The sequence below is a fragment of the Corvus kubaryi genome, unplaced genomic scaffold, assembly GCF_017639235.1.
Source record: "Corvus kubaryi isolate FWS band 111438036 unplaced genomic scaffold, C.kubaryi_AGA036_p1.0 71, whole genome shotgun sequence".
Classification (NCBI taxonomy): domain Eukaryota; kingdom Metazoa; phylum Chordata; class Aves; order Passeriformes; family Corvidae; genus Corvus; species Corvus kubaryi.
Window position 1 is genome coordinate 6,157,484 of NW_024582059.1, and position 13,683 is coordinate 6,171,166.

The 13,683-nt window shown below is 43.1% G+C and overlaps 1 protein-coding gene across 3 annotated transcripts in view; it reads right to left on the reverse strand.

Moving 5' to 3' along the window:
- Window positions 1–465: 465 nt before the first annotated feature.
- Window positions 466–13,683, reverse strand: part of GATB (glutamyl-tRNA amidotransferase subunit B) — a 42,953-nt gene continuing 29,735 nt past the window's right edge. For 2 of the 3 annotated variants that reach the window (XM_042050030.1, XM_042050029.1), the window contains exons 10-13: window positions 9,106–9,239; window positions 8,656–8,734; window positions 3,193–3,327; window positions 466–915 (exon numbers count right to left, since the gene is read on the reverse strand). In XM_042050030.1, coding sequence (XP_041905964.1) covers window positions 787–915; window positions 3,193–3,327; window positions 8,656–8,734; window positions 9,106–9,239 — 477 coding nt within the window. In that variant the 3' untranslated portion in view covers window positions 466–786. The remainder of the gene's footprint in view (window positions 916–3,192; window positions 3,328–8,655; window positions 8,735–9,105; window positions 9,240–13,683) is intronic. The other variant, XM_042050031.1, reaches the window with a different exon arrangement.

Genomic DNA, 13,683 nt, shown 5'->3' on the forward strand with positions numbered 1-13,683 from the left:
GTTCTGCTGTAGATTGTGCAGGGCTGGCAGAAGCACATCTGCTGTTCTGAACCTCTGAGGCCAAAGTGGGATGTGGCCCTCAGAAGGGCTCAGGCACACATCCCTCAGGCACTCCTCAGAACTGAAAGCAGGCAAAGCAGGTATGTGGATGCATAACTGGGAGAAGGAGCAAAAAATCTGACATGGCAAGATGCTGGCACTTCTGTCTATGGCACTACCCTCAGGAACACACTTAAGCAGCTCATTACTTCATCCTTTCCTCAGAAACCAGGAAGAATGATAGCAGTGAACTTTTTTTATCTTGTGTTAGGCATTGAGGCACAGGTGGTCTCCTCAATTATTGCTGGGTGTTTTAGTCATTGTTACTGCTGTGCTCAAACTGACAGTGAGCTATGGTGTGCATCCCCAGACAGAGTATTTGAGATTGTGAATCTCCCTTCTCACAAACACACAGCCAAGAAAAGCTAAGTTTGTACCTGCTTTATTAGAAAACTAACGCAAGTAGTTTCAGCTCTCTGCATACTCTCAGACACCTCTGGGAGCTTGTTTCCCAGGGCTGTGTGGAAATCACATTTCCAAGTGCCACATCAAAGCGAGGGCGATGCAAATGGCTGTATCCTGCTTTTCTGTGGCCCATCTGCCTTTGGCTGACGCATCTAGGGAAGGCTGGGACGTCAGGCTGCTTGAAGTACAACCAACAAGCCCGATGCTGCACGAGGAGACACCATTTGCAGACAGAACGAAGCACGTATTTCTGTAGTTGCTTGTGTGTTTTTTTTCTTGTGACTACTCTGATAGCTTCTTCTCTAATAACTGCTTCACTAGAACAGGATTGGACCGTCCTTGTGTCTTCCTTTGTACCAGACCAATTAACTTATTTAGAACTTTTTGATTTCCTGCCTTTATCGCCATAACCTTTAAAGAAAAAAAATCCAACAGATAGCATTGTTACAAGAAAAGTGAACGTCTTCACTCATTCCCAACACCAAGGTAGGAATATCTTTGTCCGTTAGACTATTGTGATAGGAAGACTGCATTTGGGGCTAAGGTGTTATTTATCAAAACTGCCTTCAGCCTTGCAATAAGCTCCTCCTCTGCTCCCATGAGAGAACAGCAAGTCTGTACAGCAGCAGGGCCTTACAACTAATAGAAAGAGCTCCTCTTATTTGAAGAGTCACAAAACGCTTTTGGATTTTAACAGCGTTTGCAACTTGAATGGCAACTTCCTGGAAAGAGCCAGAGATGGACTTTCCTTGCTAATAGGATCTACCATTTTACTGAATATAATGTCCTGTTATAACAAGTAATTTGCATCAAATCAAAATCTATTTGATAATATTGGTGAGGTCCTTCAAGCACAGACATAGGTGTTTTTTATTTCCTTCAAGCACGTAATCTAATTTGCAACATGACGATTAATTAAACTGGTCAAATATGACCTCCTATCAGACAGCCTTTGATGCACAATCACCTGCTGCACTGCAAGGGCCATATCTAAAAGCTGAAAGGATCTGAAATTTCACCTTTGGGCCTTCCTAAAGGAGATGCTACTGCTGAAAGACAAGCATCTGGCCTTCCTACTGTTTGTGTGGCAGGGAAGCCATTCTCGACATTGTCGGAGTTCCTGGGCATAACACAATTGCTGCGAAGAAACAGGATGATATATGTGCAGGGATGAGTTGTAAACACAGGAACCATGCACTGTGCCAATACCAAATTCAGATACAAATAATGCTTTTCATTACAGTGTCTGAATTACTGTCAGTCAAAAGTCTTCTCTGTTAAGTTGCACTGTGGAAAGGACTCATTACTCTGGATCTGCTAGAAATTACTATGCAGGGCAGAGTGCAGTACAGTCCTGATCCTTCACTGTCATAAAGTGCTCAGTATTGGTTTGAGCAGCTGTTTAGAAGCTATTTCGTTCTGAAAAAAGTTAACTCTCAAAACACATTGAAATGGGAGTGTGGTTATGGACCTTCAGCTCCTGCACTTCCCAGTCAGTTCTAATGTTCTCTCCTCTCCCTCCCATCCTGTGCTTTCATACCAGCCTAGAAATACAGCAGCACTTTTATCAGGCTCTGCAAATGAGTCAAGTTGGATGGAGGTCATGCTGATCTACTGCAAGCTCATTTTATCTAAAGCTCTTGCAGAGCTGTTAGCATCCCCCAGTGAGATCTGGAAGGGGTGGTATTGTTCTCAAAAGATATTAATGTTTTTTTCCAAATGGCAAATGTAGCTAGACATTGTTCGTATTAGAAGTAAGCTATTCACTTCTGCTTTTACATTTTTGCTCCAGAGAACATACAAGCACTTGTTTTCTTTTTGCTTTTTATAAAACAGATTATATAGACTCTGTCAAGATCCCTTCCCACTCCTCCCCTTCATGATCAACAAGGGTTTTTTCCCTTTTTTTCCAGCTCAGACCTTGTTAGACTGAGCCACAGTGGCTGCTGTGTGTCTTTCCAAGGAGATGGGGAAGAGCCCATCATCCCCACAGGGGAGCATTTGTGTGGCTGCCACTGCAGAGTGGGCAGAACAGCAGAGTGGGCAGCAGCTCTAGAGCCACTGCTGCTGCTGCCACAGAGCTCTGGCTCCTCCCCACCCCAGAGCCACTGTCAGGCAGGAGAGCCAGCTAGGCTCCTCTCTTTGGCAGTGGACAGAGACATGGACATGGCAGAAAGTCAGATTCAAGTAAAATTTTTGCCTTGCCAGCACTGATACAGTCTCTAATTCCATAACTAATATATGTCTTGCTGGCAGCTAACTTCCATCTCCAGCTTCAGAACAGTTTAACAGTGTTGACCCAATATCACAACAGATGTCATAAAAATCAGAGTTATGTGGCTGGGTAGCAGGGTCAGGTTAATGGCAGTACAGCTGGAGAGGGACAGGGCCCTGCAGTTTTGTTTCCTGCATTAAAGTTTTATGGGCTCTCAGAATGACTTAGCACATTAGCCAGACTGGTAATTTCTTTTGCTGATCATTTTGTGTAAGCTTCAGTTTCAAAAAAACCCACTTAGTAAAATAAGAAAGGAGAAGAAAAGCCCAAGATAATATCTTGGCAGCAGCTTTACTGCTCTGGCTCTAGAGCTCAAATGCCATCAAAAGAGAAAAAAAGAGAGGCTATTTTAACCCCCTTTCAGTGCCACACACTGCCACCGTGCAGAAGGTTCCTGGCACCATCATAATCACCTCATTTTCTTGTCCATCAATCACTGCCTGGCAGATCTGTTCAAGCTCTTTTTGATCCTGTAACAGTTCAAGTTTCTGTACTTTAACAATTTCAAGAGGAGTCTTCCCTTCTCCCTTCCACAATTCTGCAAGCACCTGAAAATCACAATAAAAGCAGCAAAGGTCAGTGGTTTGACTTACCAACATTGTTTACATGCAGTATTTCAGTTATGGATCCAAGAAGCCCTGTTTTTGCTAGGAGTAGATTGTCTAAATGTGAACAAGCCCAAGATTTAATCCTGTGCCTCTCTGAAAGAGCCCTTGTACCCCCCTCCTTTTCTGCCCCCTGGACTGAGACAAAGCATTGCCACCTCCTGCAGAGTCCAGGGTAATGGTTCACAGCTGGGGCTGTGCAGCCTCTGAAGCCCGGGCCCTGCCTGCTCCCCCAGGGCCAGGCTCTCTCCAGAGGGGTTTGCTGAGCACAGCCCCCTGCTCCTCATGCACGGAGAGGAGCCACCACAGCAGGGATGGCAGGGCTGCAAGGCTGCTCTTTGCCAGTATTCCTGCTCTTCTCACATCATTCACAGAATTGCCTGGGAGCAGCAGGGAAATGCATCTCCATGAGCAATGGCTCTGCCCGGGAACTGATGATTAGTTGACTATTGTACTAAGTCCAATCCCAGGTAACTCATCCCATTACCAGTCCTCGCCAGCAGGCTGTAATGAGGATATGTATGACAAAGCAGAAGAAAAATGCTGCCAAGTAGAATGAATGCAGCAGCTCCAGCCCACCTATGCATCATCTCCAAGTACTGGACTGCTGGGCAAACCCAGGCTTGTGGAATAATCACTTGTTAATGCTAGTGTTTTCCTACACTGCAGCAGGGCTATTGCCCTGGAATACACTTGAGAGGAGAGAACATTTATAAAAAACCAATTTCCTTGGGCAGTCATTTTCTGTATTCCCTTTGCTTTTATTTCAGGGCTGTGGGAGGAGAGTAAGAAAACCCTTATTAAAACAGCTCATTGTGCTCCATCCTGAGCTGAAGATATAATTGTAGGTTTGGGCCATTGCTGTGCCCCAATATGGAAATGAATGTCCTGTCAAAATTTCAGAATTAAATATTCCCTGTAGGATGAAGAAGAGGCCAAGATGGGGAGACAAGGAGGGGCATTCAAACTGCATCTTGAGTAATTCGCAGGGCAGCAAGAGAACTCTGGTAAAGTGAAGCACATGGGATGCTATCTTAACTACCCCAGCAATTTTTTTCAGCATGACAAATTTTCAGGTACAAAAGACCTTTGGTTAAAGAGTTCTATATCCACAGCAAGTATTTTAAGAACCATGCATTCATAGAATTGCTGCAAGAGGATATTTGTTTGCCAGTGGCACTCTGAAGCTTTTTATGGCATCTTATCACTCTTCTCAAGACCTTGTGAGAGGGTAATGACACACAGCTGTATTGTGGCAGCTACATCTTAATTTTTCCTTGTGAGAGGGCCAAAGGCAGATCACAATACTGAAGTTACTGATAAGCAGCCAGCATTACAACAGCTATAGGTAAAGATCTTTATACTGAATCTTTATACTGAATAAATCAGTGCTCTATATGATGTCTTCTACAAGATCTTCCTTCTAGTGTGAAATTTAAAAATCATCATGCCAGTGCTACCTGGAATACCCCTAGAAATAAATACATAATATCCAACAGAGATTCAGCCTGTATGCAGCTGCTTGCCTTTTTTGTGGTGGTGTTTTTTCGTGTTTTGGGGATTTGTTGTTGTTGCACTCCATTGCTACTCCAGGAAGCCCTTTTGCTTCTTCCCTGAGGGATGAAGCAGGAAGGTTTCTCTCCTGGAGGCCTCCCAAGGCACCCATACTGCATGTCACCTCTTAGAATGAGCCCTGTCCTCGCCGCACAACACCTGGCCTCTAGCAAAACACCCTGGAGAGTCTAAAGTGCTGCACAAATCAGGGTGGACAATGAATAAGCCCTTTCACTCTCCTGGAAAAAGGCAGATGGGATTTTTAGGACTGGTATGTATTAAAACAGGATGCCATGGGCTGCAGGAAGGGGAAATCTGCAAAGAACAAAATCTACGGCGCCAATCATGGCAGAGTCATGCAGGAGCAACTCGTACATCAGGCTGACTTAGATCAGGGGCAGGACAGCTTGACAGTCAGAGATCCAGCTCTGATTCCCTGTTATGCCTGTGCCAAATATTTCCTGGCACCGAGGAAAGCTTGCCCATTAGAAACCTTGAAGGCACCAGATTTTCCCTGTGACAGCTGCATCATGTGTCCCTTCCCATTTGGTAACAAGCACCTCCACTTAGTTAGTAGAGCAACAATGTTATCAAGGCCCTTGCTTGTTTACAGGTATGTAGGAAAGCAGAAAGAGTTGTGGCCAAGGCCTGTCAAAAGATGCACTTTTTAAAAATGTGTTTCTCCACTTGGCAAGGAGTACAAATCTAAAGAAAGCAGTTTAAAAAATGATTTCAACTCATTTACACAAACTGCCTGCACCAGCACAGGAGGATCAAATTATGAAGTCTCCAGAGCCAAAACGTGAATCTCAGGCCTCATTTCCATCACTGAAATCTCAGTGGCTTCTTCTATTGATTCTTGCCTGAGCGTGATTAGATTTTAATGATGTTCTGTGGTCTCCACCTATGCAGGCATAGCAGCATTGGTCAAGATGAATTAATTAGGACTTACATGTCTGGCTGCCATGGGCATCATATCAAACATTTTGCAACTGGTGACCGTGCCAGCTGACTGTTGTGCCTAAGAATGCTCCAACTGGAAACTCTATCTGCAGTGATTTGCTGCCAAGGGCGGGAGGAAAGCAGCAGGCAGCACCATTCCAGCAAGTCCTGTGGGCACCTCTCCTTTCCAGTGACGGAAGCCTTCATGTCTGGCAGGTGTCCCTCAGCCTCTCAAGAGAAGCAGGGGGCAGGCTGGGTCCAGTCCTCCAGATGGTGTAGTCATAATTGTCAAAGCAGATGGTTCTGTTTAGATATGTGTACTGTACTCATTTCCCTGCTATCTACTTTAAAGTAGGGGTGCAAAGGAGGTCTGTTGAAGTTACTCCTATTTGAGTACCTATGCAACTGCAGAACCCAGCAAAACCCAAGGTCTGCTCTGCTCCATGGCCTGCTGGGCATGGATCCCCCATGAACTAGTGACAAGGGTGTCCACACGGAGTTGCTCCAGCATGGCTCTTGGCAGTAGGGACAAGTTTCCACTTCCCTGGCCCAGGAACCAGCCTCCTCCCACAATGCCATAACTCACAGGCAGGTCTGTTATGCCAGACATGGATCTGCTGCCTGTCTGGCAACTTGAGGAGCAAGGCCCCATCACAGGCACACTCCCCATCGGACTGGTTTCAGCCCTGCGTGAGCAGCAGTGACACGTCCCACTGTGGGCTTCAAAATGGTGCCTCCGGGCTGGGCCACAAGCAGCGTGCATCCATCTGATCCAGGACACGCTCACCCCACAGCCCCACACGCCAGCGCAGCTGGAAGCTGCTCCCCCCCTTTGCACAGGCACACCAGCCCAGAACTGCTTCAGAGACCTCTAGAGTGGGACGCTGTGTTTGATGGCACGTTGGGCATGAGCTCTGTAATTACCTACATGGTAATTACATGAGCACACAGTGCCCTTAGCTTGGCACTGCATCCCACCACACAATGCTCTGTGTGTACAGCCAGTGCTCACGGCTTTTATCTGCCTGTTTTACTGCCTTAGACAGCAGAGCCCAAACACAGAACCTTTTCAATAATTGAAGTGGTTAACAGCTTCCTGCAGCGAGCACATATGTGTACACATGTCTGCGTGCTCACCCCATCGAACTTCTTCCATCCCTTCCCATTGGATCAGTGTCTGCCAGTGCAGATCATGCTCCCCTCCCCAAGAGCTGCAATTCATCTGCTGGTGTGTATATATAGCCCTTTCTGCCCTCAGGCCATCCAGCGTCTCTGCCTACTGCTGAGGATTGTTATAAACATTTGTTACTCTTCTGACATCCAGGCAACCAAAATACTTTTCTAAATGTGGCAAGGTTTCTGCAGTTTGATAGCATCATCACTCGGTGAGGGCAAACAGTACTGCGATTTCTGGGTCCAGTTTCAGAACACTGAGGACAACATGCACATTACAAGGAGCTGGTAATTAAACAACAAATGCATTTCTGTAATTCTTGACATTTCACAACCTGTCAGAAGTGCCTGTCACACAAATATATCACAAAGCAGAAAATCCCTTAGATGAGCGTTAGTACCCTGTCCATACCTCCACAAGGAAGAGACTTAAGACTGGAGTTCTGAAGCTTCCCTTTCAAATGCAGACACCAAACTGATGGGTGTGCCACAACCCCGCAGGCACAGAACTGCTCTGCATTCCAGTGCTTTTCCTATTAATACTTACCTCCTTTTTGAAGCTTTTACTTTTCCAATACAAAATTTCCAAACACACATGCCTGAAGCCAGGCACTTAAATCCCTATTTATGACGCCCGTCTTATGCAGCTGGCTATCCACAGACACAGACCAACTTAATTAAGAAACACAAGCATCTCCAAAAAGAGAAAACAAACCAGAAAGTTCATTCACAGTTCATGAACGGTTTCACTGATAAACACTGAAACAGTCACCTAATGCACTTATCTAGAGTACAATAATTAATCTGAAAAGACAAATCATTCCATATAAATGAGCTTGCAGCAATTTAAGGTGAATGACTGATTATGGCCCATCACAAAAAAGCCTCTAAATTTTGTCTACAGACACAGCAGTACCATACCCATCATAACCAGTTCACAATTTTAGATATAAATCATCAAGAGCTGATTTTTCAGACTGTCCTAAGGAAGATGATATTTAAAAAAACCCCAGCTTTACTTGCTTGAGAGCTTCATGACAGCACTTGCTCAAAGAAGCAAGGATAAAAGAAAGGCCAAACCTCTCCCACTTTTGACTCAGGTACACCAAAGCAGAACTCTTTTTGTGACTACACTTGGATGAATTCTATCCTTTCCCATGTGCTAATGCTTGGGAACGTAGACCTTACTGTCCCTAAGAATCTAGTAACTGATACTCTCATCTTAACTGCAAGCCATGGATTAGCTCCCACTGACCTTTCACACAGGCCTGACTGGAATAGTGAAATTGAGATCTACTGTCTGCTCTGTTCAGAAGCAGGATTTATTTGAGTTCAGTTCACATCGTTTAAGTCTACTATTTGGCTTCTGCCCCCTTCTAACAGTGAATATGCAGATATATCTCTAAGATTATATACACACATAAGGCATTTGTATGTATTATATGTATATAATATAGATACAGAAGCTATCCTTTATCAACACTCTAAGTAATTTCCCTTTAAAGCAACCATTGTACTGGTACACAATGATTACAAAATTGCTACACAACCAAAGTAAGCAGCCACAGATTCAGAGTAAAGCAAAATCAAAAAGGTACTTACCTGCTTTGCTGCTGTAGAAGAAATTTCTTTTTTTTCTAGAAGGTTCAAGAGGTCAGCCAGGACAAAAGAACTGACTGGGCTACGGAAAAAGTGGGCAGAAGTTACCTCAGAGAATAAGGTGTTGTAATGTATCTATGCTACTGCTGCTTGCCTAAAGATCACAGCATTCAGGATGACAAGCTGTTTTCCCTCATGTTTGGTACTAATGGCCTGACTATGCCTTACCATCATCACACTCTAAAGACTGAAGACTGGTTGCTACTCTTAACTACATGATCCTCGTCTCTGGCACTTTTTTGTCTAATTCCATTTAGCAGGACAGAGGCAAGGCCTGTGCAGGACTGCCTGGAGTAACAAACTTCACAGGTAGCAACTAAAGCAGGCACGAGCAATGGAGTGACACGGTACCATTCATGAGAAAAGGATCACTTTGTCTCTAAGAAGACTGACCTTTCCTTTACTGTAAGGGAATGTTGTTTCAAGTAACTGAGCAGGTCATTTAGAATCCAGCCAATCACTTTCTTTGGCTTCATTTGGGTCTGTTTTACCACACTTTCAAAGAATTCTGCCAGTCCATCTTCATTCTGTTTAAGAAAAATTAAATGTGTCAAAGGGATACTGGAGTGCAAACATGACTACAGAATCACAGAATCGCCACGGTTGGAAGGGACCTGTGGAGATCATCTGGTCCAACCCCTCTGCCAAGGCACGGTCACCTGGAGCAGGTGACAAAGGTTACAGGTTGCAATTAATTATACAATTACACTCAGCATATAAATGCTCAGTCCTAAAGTAAACTTCGGTTGTGAATTCACTGCAAAGTCACAAAACTTTGGAGTAATTTTATTAACAGCAAACAATCTTATGCCTAGAACAGGAACGTGCAGTTTATCTGTCAGCCTGTCTGTTTCAGTGGAACTTCCAACAAATGAGCGATCATTTTTCTCTTAATGCCTCCCTAAAATTAGCATTTGGGGAGAAGCTTTCTCATCTTTGCAAGTGTTTTATGTATAATGCTAGAAAATACAATGCTGCCATCTCACAGGCTGTCATGCTACCTTTTACCAAGAAGAGCCTTTTTCTGAAACTGTCTACAGATAATTCACTTGATCTTGCAATCACTTCTATTTATTTTGGATTGAGTGAGCAAGTTTAGCTTGCATTTACCCTTCAGTGATATGGAAAGGTCATATGTAAGAAGCAGGGTTTTATTTTTCCATTTTTTTTCAGAGAAGCTATGGTAAGCTTTTACACAGCACACTAAATGCTCAGAAGATATCACAGTGGGGGATTCAATTTATAGCCTAAGTGAAATCTGAGATTGTTTTTAGAAAAACAGATACTGCACAGTCTGTTGAATGCTGTGGTGTTTGTCATCAAGGCATTGATGGACCTTTAAATGCAGCACAACTCACTGGGTTTACTGAAGGCTGAAGAGGTCTGAAGTGGCAGCTCCACCTTTTCAAGGAGGAATTCAAATCCAGCATGCCACTGGACTTCTGCAGTATGTAGCATAAACACACAGGAGGACAAGCCAGCTCTCAGAAGTCAGGAGATAACGGCTTAGAGATAGCCAAGGAGCTATTCTAAGAATACAGTCATCACAGCAAAAAACATTTCTCGAAAACATACTGACTGCAGCCAGATCTCTGAACAGTTATGAGCAAAAAGACTGCAGGGTAACCAAAAAACAAAGCCTGCGTTCTCCACTCACATTCCATCAAAACAATCTCATTTGCCCTTGTTTCTAAAGGCCATTTACTGCCATAGCAATACAGAATTTTAGACTTTCTTTCTCCAAACTTCCACAAGACAAACTTCCAAAAGTTCTGGATACCACATTTTTGTTGGTAATTATGTATGGCTTTTGAGAAGACTGCAAACTACTGACCTCTGTTCTGTGAAACAGAACAAAATTTATCTAGATTAATGTCTGATGTGCTGTAAAACTGGTGTGACAAAAATCAGACCCATCCCCTTCACCTTGAGACCATGACCAAAGAAACCAAGTTCTGGAAACCACTGAGGTCTTTTGTGAACCAAGATAAACCTTCTAACTCCCACTAGTTATCTACTGAATACACAGACATATTTCTCTTCTTCTCCAGTGTTCTGATTTAACTAACAGTTACTCTCTAATCAAACTATGCAAAACTAAGGCTAAATAGACTGGAGGAACACATTTAACTTAAAAAAAACAGTAAAGGAATTACATGATTACCAAAGCACAGTAAACTTGATTAAAAACTGTATGTGTTAAGCAGAATTCCTACAATGATGCACTGCCAAGTACTGTACTCTTTCTAATTCACCTCAGGATTCAATAGCACAAACAAACACTCATTATTTAAACAGTGGGTTCCTTTACACAGAAACAATTGCCCATTCTAGGTAGGGAAAAGTGAGCGTGCCTGAGTGCTGGTTTCTTTACACATGCTGCAGAAGGTTTATGAACATTCCAGGCAGAGTAGGTCTAGCTACAACATTATGCACAGGCAAATAATATCTGCAGATGCCACATGTCTGAATGCAGCTACAGAGCTCAGACGCAGCACGTCCAGTGCTTCCATCATGTACAGGCTACAGAGTGTATCCCTCGCAGTGGGCACATCCAGATTTCTGGATACTTACAGCCTGGCTGGAGTTACAGTTCTGATCCTGCTGCCAGACCTTTGAAAAATCAAGGACAAACGTATGCAGCCTTCGCATTTTAATCAGATGATTTCCAGGCAACAAGTGCAGAAAAGCCCAGGAAAACTCAGGGAGACAGACTTATATATGCAAGTCTCTGAACCCCATACTCACTACTTGCGCACACATAACCAGACACATACCCCAAAATTCACTTGCATTTCGTTTTGAGTTTTTTAAAGTGACTGTCATTTTTTGTAGCCAAAGAGAAGAAAAAACCCAGTAATGCTAGACTGAAATGAGTAAGGCAGAATGTCAAAACATCAGAATGACTGACAGAAATGAAACATTTTCCTTATTTTCTTGTCATATTAAAAAAAATGTAGGCATAACTTGATTAGCTTCAATTTCTACATACTGCAGTACTTGACTTTAATTTGGTTTACATTTTGGTAAACTTTCTTCCTGCCAAATTCCCTCCAACTACCAACACACAGACCTGTCCCTTGCGGCAAATCTGAGCTGAAAACCACTGCATGCTCCAACATGCTGGATTTACAGGAATGCTGACTGCCTGTTCTCTCTTCATTCTGAATACTCTATTCTAAACGTCATTAACAGAAAACCAGAAATCTGGAATAGCAGCACCATGTTTGTGATCCAGGCCACTCAGTGCTCCCATCAGAGACCAAATATGCTGTGATTTATTCATGTGAGTTTCACTGGCATGAAACCTGACATACCAACATTTCAATCAAATGCAAATTTCTTTCTTAAACATGGTTTAAAATGATCATTTCATAACACTGAGATGTAAAAACTCCTAGTGGTGTAGTGATTTCAGGTACCTTTTAAACAAGTTTAAAATAATACTTTACAGAACACCATGGGTACAATCTTTAGAGACACTGGGACTGTAATGCAAACTTATTCTTTTTAAAACCAGTAATGTTTCCCAAAGAACTAAAGAAGAAAACTACTTCAATGTTCACAAATAAAATGTCATTTGCGGCTTTGTTATTCCCATTTTCGCTATCACAGTTCCAACAATAACCAACTGTGAGGTAACAACTGCTGCAAAAATGTACAAGACTGTCAGGGGAAAAAACCCCAAAGCATCCAGGAGACAAGCAGACCAGTCAAAGAAAGTTCAAACTTTTTCCTAAAGCTTCTTATAAAATGATCTGAATTCTAAAAATAAGCACAAGTTTACCTGCACACTAACATGTATGAGAATGGCACGGCATAAAACAAAATGGTCAAAACCAATTTCTCCAGAGACCCACTTCTGACTGTTTGAAGGAGTCACCAATGTGATTGTTCCACCAGGGCAATCAGCCCAAGTGGAACAGCCACTTTTATCAGAGTAAGCAGACGAACAGTAGATGCACAGGAAGACTTGGAATTCACATGACAAAGGAACCGATCAGACTGTTTTTTTTCTCGTGCTGTACTGTGACAATTGATGTATTTTCTGGTTGGACCTCCCTGGACCTCAGCACACATTTTGAAAACAAAACGTCACATTAACACATTAATACATTAATATCTATGCCAGTATATCTTATTTTTTTACTCAATAGATAGCAAGATGAAAATACTATAGTACCGTAACTGGCAAAGTTGTCAGAGATCCTTCTCACTGATGTATTTACCAGATTATCAGTTTGCAGAGCAAAGCAGAAATTGCATGCAGAAGTTGAGTACCCAAATACCATGGAGTCTACATGGCTCAAAGAATTATATCTTTATGAGTAAGAATAGTTCTGCGTGAAGAAAAATCAGAAACATCATTTATTTCTGCAATTTATATAAAACTGCCAAAAATGTAGCTGTTTACACTTAAAGGAATTTCAGTTATGAAGATACTAATAGGGTACTCCTTCCCTTTCAGTACATGTGTCATTAGCAGGAATCTCAGTTTCTCAGCACCACAGTATGTACAGGCGGCTCCTGTGTACGAGGACAAAGCTCTGGAAGCAAGCTCAGAAGCTAGCCTGCGTGCTGGAGTATGTATGTTTTATTGTAACTTGGGCACAAAATGCTTTCTCTAACATGTTGGTGCAGAACAGACTTGGCATTTTAGAGCCATGCCTCTACAACTGCCATTTATTTAATGAGCACTCCTGGGCGCTGTAACCTGAGAGAATGCTCATTAGATGTGTGCGTGTGGCCCTATCAGCAATGCCGTGCAGCTTCTGATGCAAGCGGGACGCAGCGACAGACGCAGCGCTTCCCGATGAACTAAGGTGAACGGGTCTCCCCGTGCCCAGGCAGGCAGCTCTGGTGGGGAGTGCACAGGCTGACATTCTAATGCACAGTAAAGGGACACCTGCAACGAAGAACGTGCTCACTTCATGCATTCAAATGGATGCATTAGCTTATTACAAGCCAAAT